General features: G+C 43.0%; 1 protein-coding gene across 6 annotated transcripts in view; it reads right to left on the bottom strand.

The window, feature by feature from the left end:
• Positions 1-3,064: 3,064 nt before the first annotated feature.
• The window catches only part of LOC147458389 (putative rhamnogalacturonate lyase B), a 169,849-nt gene continuing 161,709 nt past the window's right edge, over positions 3,065-11,204 (bottom strand). For 4 of the 6 annotated variants that reach the window (XM_086513037.1, XM_086513038.1, XM_086513039.1 and 1 more), the window contains exons 13-17: positions 6,978-7,134; positions 6,692-6,808; positions 5,448-5,574; positions 5,083-5,224; positions 3,065-3,484 (exon numbers count right to left, since the gene is read on the bottom strand). In XM_086513037.1, coding sequence (XP_086369163.1) covers positions 3,303-3,484; positions 5,083-5,224; positions 5,448-5,574; positions 6,692-6,808; positions 6,978-7,134 — 725 coding nt within the window. In that variant the 3' untranslated portion in view covers positions 3,065-3,302. Of the gene's footprint in view, positions 3,485-4,883; positions 5,225-5,447; positions 5,575-6,691; positions 6,809-6,977; positions 7,135-11,204 lie in introns of those variants that run through there. The other 2 variants (XM_086513041.1, XM_086513042.1) reach the window with 1 other exon arrangement.

The following is an 11,204-nucleotide window of genomic DNA, read 5'->3' as shown; positions in this document are numbered from 1 at the left end:
CCCAAGGGGAGATCATTGCCGCCAGACTTACATGCTTTTTCGGACTCAGATTGGGCTGGTTGTTTTGACACGCGAGTGTCCACAAGTGGTTTTTGTTTCATGCTTGGCAGTTCAGGTATATCATGGTTGAGCAAGAAGCAACCTACTGTGCCCACTTCGAGTTGTGAGGCTGAGTACAGGGTAGTCTTCACAGCTACGGTTGACTGTGTATGGCTCAGACGCCTTATGGCTGATTTGGGTGTTGGACAGGACACTGCCAACACTATCTACACTGATAGTCAGAGCGCATTGGCAGTTGTAAGAAACCCAATTTTTCATGCTCGCACAAAGCACATTGAGGTGCATTACCACTATGTCAGGGAGAGGCTCTCAGCAGGAGAGATCAGCTTGGCTTATGTGCCAACACAGGACAACCTTGCAGATCTTTTCACAAGGCATTGTCTCATGAGAAGTTTGAAGCTTTCCGCAAAGCTTTGGGGTTACTCCCCTGTGGAGTGATCATGTCCTCGGGGCATGGCACTTCCCTTTACTCATGTGCCAGCTCTCGTTCACCGCATCACTCCAGGGGGGATTTGTTACCATATACATGTAGTGATGTGTGTGAACACATTAGGACCGCCGGGGCATTTTTTTTCCTCTTTAGGAGCCTTTTTTCCCCGAGCATTGTATATACGCCCATCACTCTAGGGCTATCCATCTTTCCATTGCATACTAAGTAACACACTCTCTATTGTGTGCCTTAAGCTTCCTTCGTCTTCTCCAAGCTGTGTGAATTTCTCTGCAACCCTAATTCCAACAAGCACCATCTTAGTTCTTAACAACAACGCATGTAGTTTCTTTTATGTTTATTACACAATTTTAGGTCAACACGCGGAGGCATTGAGAGGATAGATAAGTGGGAGGGACTCCGATTCTTCCTGTCGAAAGAATTTGCGCACCCAAGCTTATGAAGATGTAACTGAAACTTCAAACAATCGGTATTGTTATCAAAACTTAAGATGTACACAAGGGCAAGAAAAAACTTCCCTTTGAGCTGTCATAAAAAACAGTTCTTTAGAGAATCGAAGGAAATCAATTACAACTATGTTCTTTGGAGAGACCTCAATTAACATTTGATGCTCCAAAAGGAGCTTATATAGAAAGCTTGGATGATAGAAAGGATATTCTAGTTTACTCTTCTTATGTGTGTGTGTGTGTGTGTGTGTGTGTGTGTGAGAGAGAGAGAGAGAGAGAGAGAGAGAGAGAGAGAGAGAGAGAGAGAGAGAGAGAGATCTACAAACATGGCCTAAATTTCAAAGGTATACTACAAGTACCACTTTCACATGCTTTTGTGTAGCATGATGTGTGCATAGATGTATAAAGGGACCGCAAGTATCTACATAGTTTTACATATGATAGGTAAAACGGCCCTGGATGGCAGGAATATGCATCAATTTTAGGCCCTATACAAATGGCCAAAACAAATACCAAACACAATCTATGAGAGAAATGAATGTACAAATGTGATATCTCCTCTAGTATCCATATATTTTCCAATATCTACCATTGTGTGTGTGTGTGTTTGCACGTGTGTGTGTGTGTGTGTGTGTGTGTGAGAGAGAGAGAGAGAGAGAGAGAGAGAGAGAGAGAGAGAGAATCATTTTATATTAGTCACTTGTTAAATTAGCGATTATTGGCCACAACATGAGGCATCTGATTTTTCAGATTTCAGATAAGTGGTTTGCCTATGCATACACGACCACTTATCTCCATGCATGTATGTGTCATTGAGTAGTGTAGAGGCATATGCTTGCTTGCAATGATTGTGCATTGCACTCTATACCATTCAACGTGTGTGTATTGAAGAGAGCATTTGTAGGTAGATGGCAAGATTGAGAAATTAGAGAGTGTGTGCAAGAGAGGTTTAAGGAGGGGGCTATTGGAATTGAACTAGGAGACCGCCATTTGTTTTTGTGTTTTCGCTTGGATTTTTTGTCTTCATTTAGATTAGCTAATAATGTTGGTAAATCATGCTTCTCATTGCAATGTATATACCTGCAATTGAGAAGAATTATTATTTGTCTATCCTTCGGTCTTGTGAATGAAAAGTGTAAAATTTTTGTGGCATAGGACACTTTCTACATTCAATAAGAGCAGTAGATCTAGCATGCATAATATCTAATTCAAAGGTTGTTTTAGATGCAACCTGTGGTATGCATGTTGAAATGTACATCGATGGACTAGTTTAGGGATCAAAGGCTCCTTATTGTATTTGCCACAGTTTCAGCATATCTTGATTATTTAAGATATAGTCCTTTTTTGGAAGAATCTATATAGCGCATGTACACTTAAAAGACCTTAGGGTTAGCTTCATTAAAGAACTCCAAAGGTTAGTGTTAAAAGTCCTTAGACCTTAGGCAAAGCTAGGATTGAGCTTAAACCTTAGGCAAGCTAGGGCTGTGCTTAGACCTAAGGAAAACTAGGGATGTGCATAGATCTTAGGCAAGCTAGGGCTGTGCTTGAGGTGCTTGATGACTAAGCTGCCGACTAAGCTCCTTGCTAACTGAGGTGCTTGAGGTGCTCCAAGGTCAATGCATCTCCTACAAAGGAGGGGGCGAGCTCTATCTCTAGGGAGATGAGAGCACGCGCGCGCGCGCGCGCACACACACACACACACACACACACACACACACACACACACAGTCACCCAAGCCATAAGAGGCAAAGGGGACTTGTTGCTAAGGTCAAGGCTAAAAATGAGCACTAGAATTACATGCTATGTATCCATGTTGGACCACATGTATGTGTGTGCACGTGCCATTCTTTGAGAAAAAATTTGTAAGAATTCACTTTGTTTCTAAAGCGGGTGCACCATCTCTAAGAAAGAGCTGCTTTGATTTGGCACCCTACTTGACATTTGTGCAAATCAAGTACATAGATGGTGGACTGTACCACAACTCCTCCTGTTGTGTAAATAAATAAATTATATATATATATATATATATATATATATATATGAATATATGTGTGTGTGTGTGTGTGTGTGTGTGAGAGAGAGAGAGAGAGAGAGAGAGAGTTGCACCAATTGTCACAACCTAGTTGTATGCTTCCTTGATCGTGCGTATGCTTTCACTCCTGTGGATGAATTGATGGAGGAGGTGTTGTACTTACATGGGCAACATCAACTTAGCTTTTTACAACAACGCATGTAGTTTTTCTAATGTTTATTTCACAATTTTAGGTCGACACATGGAGGCATTGAGAAGGGAGATACGTGGGAGGCACTTCGATTCTTCCTGTGGAAAGAACTTGCACATCCAAGCTTATGAAGATGTAATTGAAACTTCAAACAATAGGTATTGATATACACACTGCTGTAGTCTTCCTCTCCTTGATCGTGGCCGTTTGGATCTCCATAGCTCCATGTCGATGAGAGTGCTGATAGTGGTCGAATGAGTGTGGGCCGAGCTCTGCAGTGATGGCTGCTCCTCTAGCTGTCCCATATCTAGTGAAAAGAAATCTGTAATCTCTCTCTCTCTCTCTCTCTCTCTCTCTCTCTCTCTCTCTCTCTCTCTCTCTGAGTAAAGTGTCTCTATATCTATGTAACTCAAGTAGATATAGCCCAAGACATCTCTCATCATCTTAACTCATGACCCTAGAGAAAGGACCGAAACCCTCTCTAAATAAGCAGTGGAAACGGCCCCGCATCTCAGAATACACTATGCAATGACATATGTAATGTAACCGTCTCTGGCTCTAACTGGCATATCCTGCTATCTGCTGGTATCCCTCTAAATATACAATCTCTGAAGTGAGGATGTGCGTATCTGACCAATGGCACACCACAAACCATGAGACATATGTGTGTCCATGTAGCTTGGTCGAATCACAAACCCATCTCCTATGAGGTGGAGAAGATGCTATCTATAGAAAGCCATATTTGTGCCAAACCCCTATCAAGAGCTAACCGTTTTGAAGACTCAAGGGCCAATCTAGCATATTTATCTCTAAAAGTATCCCACAAGCTGTGCACAAAGGAGATTGATCTAGTAAGCGCCTCAATCTCCATAGGAGAGACAGCTAGCTTTGCTCGAATGATAGTGTGAGGTACGGAGGCCTTGGCTCTGATCACTCGAGAGATCATAGATACCATATGTCTCCACCCATCCTCGCCTACCGAAGGTCCCTATATTTGCACCCCATACAACATAGTTGAGGCTACTAAAGTATCAAAGAGCCATAACTTTGTTCACAAGTTCCTGGAACTGAACCTGTGAACACATCCTCTCCAAGCCTCCCAAATCCACAAAATCTCTAGTCAGTTTAGTCTCTGCTGCTCTCCCCAAAGAAAACCTTGGCCCAGTGAAGCCAACCCCAAGGTAAGTGTATACATCTATATACTCTACAATCTCCTGACCATATGTGAAAGCCGGTGCTGATCTCTTGATCCACTGTGGTGTGGTGTTAAAACACCATAATGTTGGTTTTACCAAGGTTTACAAACAATCCACTATCCTCTGCAAAACTGTGTAATGCATCCAATTGTCGCTGCATACCCTCTGGTGAGTCAAAGAAATGAATGTACAACTGTGATATCTCCTCTGGTATCCCTATATTCTCCAATATCTACCATTGTGTGTGTGTGTGTGTGAGAGAGAGAGAGAGAGAGAGAGAGAGAGAGAGAGAGAGAGAATCATTTTATATTATTTGCTTGTTGAATTAGTGATTCTTGGCCACAACATGAGGGAGCTGCTTGTTCAAATTTTTCAAGCTTAAAACGCCAAAGATGAAAAAATTCACACCCCCAAGCAAGCTTAAGAAGAAATGAAACTTTAAAAATGGGTCAAAAAGCCCCACTTTTATTGCCAAAAAAAGAAAAAAACAAACAAACAAACGCTTCTAAGGAAGAAAAAGCTTCTCTTTTAGCTGTCATCAACCAACCCTTCCTTCGAGGGTCAAAGGAAATCTAATACAATTATGTATTCTGTCCACAGGTGTTGTTGCAGCCGAACTAAGGTGGTGCTTCAAGGCGTATATAGTCATACATAACTCCGGTAAATATGCCGCTTGCCTTCCGTTGAGTCAGATAAAGAATATTCTCACCTTCGTGAAGTACTTGTGGAGATACATCCACATTAAACAAATGGTACAGACCATGAATTCCATGCCTTGCTATTGCATTGTCTTTACCCGTTTGCATAGTGTCAAAGTGCGGCTTGTAAATGCTAGGATCATTGAATCGAACCTGTTAAACCCACAAAGGCAAGCAAAAAGTTTCATTGCTATACGTTTGTAGAGAAGTCTTTACTTGTTCATGCTATAAGTTTTTTCATTATCCTCAGCATAGGCACTCCCTGGCATTTCACAACTCACAACATCAAGGAATTTACCAAACCTCTCCACTACAGACACAATACATACAGCAATTTAATGGGTTGAAAGGCCCAAATACTAAACCGTTGGTTTACCTGGATTGCCGCGTTACTGGATGCAGCTAATGCAAGGCGAAGCTTGTATACACCAGCATGATTCACTTCATTCAAATGAAACTTGACCTGCCAAGTTGCTGGTTGCAATGTTCCATCTTCTTGGATTCTACAGCATTATAAGACATTGAAAAACTTAAGGAAAACCTCAAATATTTCATGTTTTGTCAATGCTTGGTTCTAGAACATCGACTATCTACAGCATAATGGTATCTTGTGAAAGAAACACCCCTCTACGAAAAGCAATTAACAGAAGATTGACAAACACAAGATCCTCTAGGCTCTGTTTTAGAGCCTTCCGCAATATCAAGAAACACAATGCCAATGAGATTTTATAATTAGTCAGTTAAGCTTTACCAATTCTGCACTCTATGTACCCTCGTTTGTAGAATTGTCTTGTGAGAGCATGTGACCAGTTCTCTCTGTACTTAAAAACCATATAATCTTTCATATATGAACTCCCACCATACTAGGAGAATTGCTCTGGGGAGGTTACCTACAATTATGCTATCACGTGCATTCAAGAGAAGGATATTTTTAATTCTAAAATTTGTCACATTTTTGTTTACATAGGGGTATCATTGCAGGAACTTCAAATTTATTTTTTTACAGATTGAATAGGTAAAATTCTTGGATAAGGGCTTTATTAACACCCCATGGACGCACGCGATATAATAATTGTATATAGAGTGAATGCCGCGAGGAGAATTGTAGCCTATTGACAGTTTTCACTAAAAGTGATCAAAGAAGGGTACTAAACAGATTTTCATAGATCTTTTTCATAACTCAAGCACTGAAAGTTTTCAGATTTCTATCTCTACTGAGCACTAATTTTATTCCCACCTCCAAACATTTTTTGTACATAGCTGTAAATGCATGTAAATGATTTCTGTACTGTTAATGCTACGCCCCCATACAAAACAAGGCAATTTACCATAGAACTGCAGAGTACATACTGCCTACCCTCTGGTCTCAATGAACCCACATGAACAGCTCATTTTGAGCAGCAGAAGCATGCCGACATAGACACAAAATCAGTGGATTTCTTCCTTCTGCAAGACAACTGAGAGAGTGCATTCATCCTAAAACTCATTGAGGTATCCCAAGAGGAAAATCTGGAAGGATGATGTTTTGGGCATTGGACTCCGCACAATTACAAACTGCTTTACTAAAAAAATACAAGACAGTAACACAACCTACCTATCAGAAACACAATTGAAACTTACCTGCAGACATGGGCAAAGAACCAGTCCTGCCTCCAATCACTTGATCCTACAGTGTATATCAAGTCCGTAGTGGGATACATCTCAGTGTATCGTTCCCAAAGCCCATATTGGCGGTACCTAATTCACAAGAATAAATCAGAGTAAGCCACCTCAATGTGTAAAACACCCCAAGAACAAACATTATATGAGAATCCTCAGTTGTGTGATGGGCATACATGGTGAAGAGAAAAGGAGAACTCATTTTTCAAAGTTGGTGAAAGTAAGTACTAGCACTTGGCAAGCCTACCTCTCTGGGTGATTAACAAATAATCTGTTAACGTATTTTCGATTTGTTTCAGGTACAAAAAACTCAGCTGCTGTTCGATCAGGGATTCCTATTTCCCAAACTGTTTTGCCATGCCTAGGTGGCTCAAAGGTAATATCACCAAGATTCACTACCAGACCTGCATGCCATCCAAAGAAAAACACAGACTCAGATTTTTTATGAGATGTACACAAGCACAAATTAGCATATGAGAGAGCTAGCAACCTGCATGACCGAACCCTAACCCAAAACCTTATGAGGGCTGCCACTGCTTAGGTTCTGCTGACACGTCATCAGCTGTCGTCCTCCAATCGTGCTTCTACCCTTAGCGTTCATTCCCTGTAACGCTGCCGTTTCAACCCCCTTCTCCCAACCCCGCTACAACACCATTCCTCCGCAGTGTTAACAATATTTTCCCCAGCTACTGTCATCAATGCTCTCTCTCTTGAGGAGATTAGAGAGTGGAAGACATTCACAGAGGGAGATTACTAACTTCTTTAGAGCAGAGACTTGGCAGTCAGATGAGCAAGATTCACAGCGGACTTCAAAGTCCACCTATGCCACAGGTATATTGACTGACAGCCATTGAGCTTGGGAGAGCTAGACAACCACTTCTATGAGGGCCACCACGACATTGACGGAGGTTCCATCAGAGGATCAGGACTATTCTAGCACGACATGGGAGATGTCCAATACGACAATTTACAGAGGCCGATATTGATGATGCTCTTCAGCGACCGATGCAGTACATCCTTGGACAACACCTGATACCGGGCATCCTTGGATATTGGTGTTTATGTTATCTGTTAGCTTTTATTTTACTTCATTTTATTTTGTACCCAAGCATTGTATTAGATCCACCGAGGTTTTATCGTGTTGGTCTCATAGGTTTTGGCCTTTTGAAGACATTTAACATTTCATTTCATCTCAAAATTGGTGGAGGTAGGGGATAGAGGATCTTGGTATGCCTAGGGCACATAAGTGGTTCTCACAGCAGGGACTAAAGATGGATGACCCCCCACCATTCCAGTATGACAAAGATCACCACACACACTCTTACATGACGAGAGGAGTAGAGTATTGACACAGGACCTCCGGCAGCTATATATATAAGAGATGTGGATATCACCCAAGACAAACAGTTAAAACAGGAAGTCTTGACTTTGCAAAATCTTGAGCAATTGGCTCAACACCATCCGCTTGCAAAGCTGGCCAGCTCAGGGTTTTGTCACATCACCTTGAGATAGAGACTCATCGGATCCCAAGAGACAAGAGGATATGCAGACTACGGAGAAAGGAGGTGGATGGTGAACAACAGAGGGTAGGAGCACTATGTATGCAGTTGCAGGCCCTACATTGCCATCAAAGAGAGATACACCACCCTATTCATGGAGCAGCGTTCCCTCCACAGCCCTGAAGAGTCAACAGGCAAGCGCGTGCTAGGGAGGTTTATACTCGAGATTCAGCGACAGAGAGATCTCTTTACAAGTCCAAACAGTACCAGACAGGGCACATCACGCATAGACCATCGGTTTTAAGCCCATACTAATCATGCGGGCTAATATCTTTACACGGAAGACATGAGTGATGGAATTTGTGTCGGAGGGATGATGGATCTTCGCCTTTCGAAATAAGAGAAATGAGCCTCGAAGCCAGAGGAGTGGAAGGCATCTCTACTGTAACAGAAATATTCTGCAAGCCACAGAGCATAACTAGACTGAGGACATCCCAAAAATGCAAGAAAAAATGTTGTGCGATTAATCCGTTCTCTCTAGGACAAGAGGCACCATCTAGACCAGCCACTGCATCATGCATCTCCTGTAAAGTGAAAGGGACCAGTAAGCTCTAACGCATAGCCTCCATAACCCACTGGCTGAACATGAGACCACACCACCTCTCTGGCAGTTATAACATCATCATTCACCTGATCTATAGTAAAGAAGTGCTAAAAATTAACCTGCTTGCAAAATCACAAGGTCCTAATAGAAGTCCCCCTGGGACTCTCCCTGAAATGTGCAAAGAAATCCTTATTCATCCTGCCTGCTTTGGATATCCATGTGATACTGAAGCACGATAGGAGATTTTTTTGACTAGTTGTGGCTAAGCATCTCTTTCGTGTCAATCTTGCGCTCACCCAAAAACCCATCTCTTGGACACTTTTCCAGCTGTTTGCGTATGCATCCCAAACGATCCTGTAAATCCCTCCTCATCGCCACGTCCCTGCTGCAAGTCTGAGATGATGTTGTAATGCATGTATCCAGATGAGTCACCAGATCTCAGAATTAGTGAATGACCAGATATCCTGAATCGTCCTGGACAAGAGAGCATCCTACAAGAGAACAGGAATCTATCCCAAGCATCTCTATGGCAGGCAATACATCCACAATCTGCTGCCAAAAGGTACCTCTATCTTGACCTGAAGTAGGTGCATAGATACACATCACTCCTATCAAAGAATCATCAATTTGAAGAGAAACCCACATCGTTCTGCCATGTACCCATGTACCATGGTCACACACACAATCTCGCCAACGTGATCCCACAAAAATGCATACACTGACTGAACGCTGTCTTCCAGAATGTATGAGATGCCCCAGGTAACCTCCCACATCTACTGTAACTGTCCATACATAGCTTGTGTTCCTGCACAAGAAGTATATCCACATTTCGATCTACATGAGCATGCAAGTCTCTGCGAAGAAATTAATGTCTCGGGCCATTGATGCTAATGTAATGCTATCCATTGACATTCCAAGTAACAATATGTAAATCCATGTGACAAGAATAGGAGAACCTGAAACCTCAAAGGTATACATCAACCGTAGCCGTTGCTACACGACTAACATGCCGAGCCCTCTTGATCCTTGGCTAAGGCCATGGAACAAGAGCTTAAGGAAGAACATCCTCATCATGCCATAGAGGGCAAAGGAGGGTCCTGTAACAAAAGAGCAAGCACCGTAGTAGTCAGTAGAGCATTGCAATGTGCTAAAAACTTCTAATTTTGGCCAAACTTGCATGGCGTGAGGAATCTGTGTTGTATGCTCCACAGACAGCACTATCGGCAAACAATAACTATCGGTGTAGTCACTGAATGGCCTCCCTACTCTATGCAAGCCTGGCAGTGGTAATGCATGGTAGAATGCAACCTACCCAACTTTGGATAGCCTACAAAGTATGGTGAAGAACAAACTCCATCACTTAGGCCTTTGTCCAAGTCTTTGTGCCAGAAAAAGGTTGAGAGAAGGACAGCATGGGACTGTGCCTGGGCTGCCAAGATGTTGGAGCATTAGCCATGAGAGAACGAGGAACATGGGGAGGTGGCGGGGTTCACAATAGAGGAGGCCAAGATGTAGGGGCAACATGTGTATTGGGGGTGAGCGGGGATGGGTGTCAGATAGTGGTGGTGCTGGAGCGTCGGTGGGAGAAGGCGGCAGAGGAGGCGGCGTTGGTGAGGATGGTAAAGGTAGAAAGTTTGTCTCCATGGCAAGTGTGGAGCAAAAGCTTGATAACTTGAGCTGCCAAGGGTGGATGTCAGGAAGTAGAAGGTATGTCGTGTAAAGGCTGGTCCGGCGGAGTAATTGAAACTTGAGAAACATCCAGAGACACTTGGTGCTGTAGGAGGCTACTGCCAACTGTTTGTGGTTCCTTGAGGTGGAGGGTGCTGGGGCTCAAGTCAATAAGGAAGCTGGTTAGGGCAGTCATGAACCATGTGCCCAAATGAATGGCACCTAAGGCACTGATCCGGAGGACCGATCACCACCAAATGCTGCAGATAGAACCTGTCTGTAGTAGGATCCCCAAGTCAAATAGTGTGAAAAATGGGTGCCACCAGGGGTGTACATGTCACAAACTGCCGACGACCTACAGATCCCGGCCGAGGAGGCCTAAACCCTAAGAAGAAGCAATAGAAGAAGAAAAGGCAGAACAAAAAGTTTTTACCAACTTACAAAGCCTTGCCAAGTGGGACAATTTTTAAAGAAGTTCTTACCAACTTATGGGACCCCGTTCAATGGGGCCTAGGTGACCCAGAGACTAATAAAATAAAGTAGGACACAATCACACACACAGAAGACTTGCGTAGCAACTAATGAGTGGCAGGACAATATGGACCCGCGAATTGCGCTGTAGGCAGCTGACGTGGCAGGTGCACGGAATTTTGCGTTTTACGCTGATGATGTGGCAACCGTAAGGATTTCCGTGAAACGCGCT

This window comes from Adiantum capillus-veneris, chromosome 5 (assembly GCF_014529385.1).
Source record: "Adiantum capillus-veneris isolate H3 chromosome 5, ASM1452938v2, whole genome shotgun sequence".
In the NCBI taxonomy this organism is placed as follows: Eukaryota; Viridiplantae; Streptophyta; class Polypodiopsida; order Polypodiales; family Pteridaceae; genus Adiantum; species Adiantum capillus-veneris.
The sequence above is the reverse complement of the archived record's forward strand: the minus strand, read 5'-3'. Positions and strand labels throughout refer to the sequence as shown.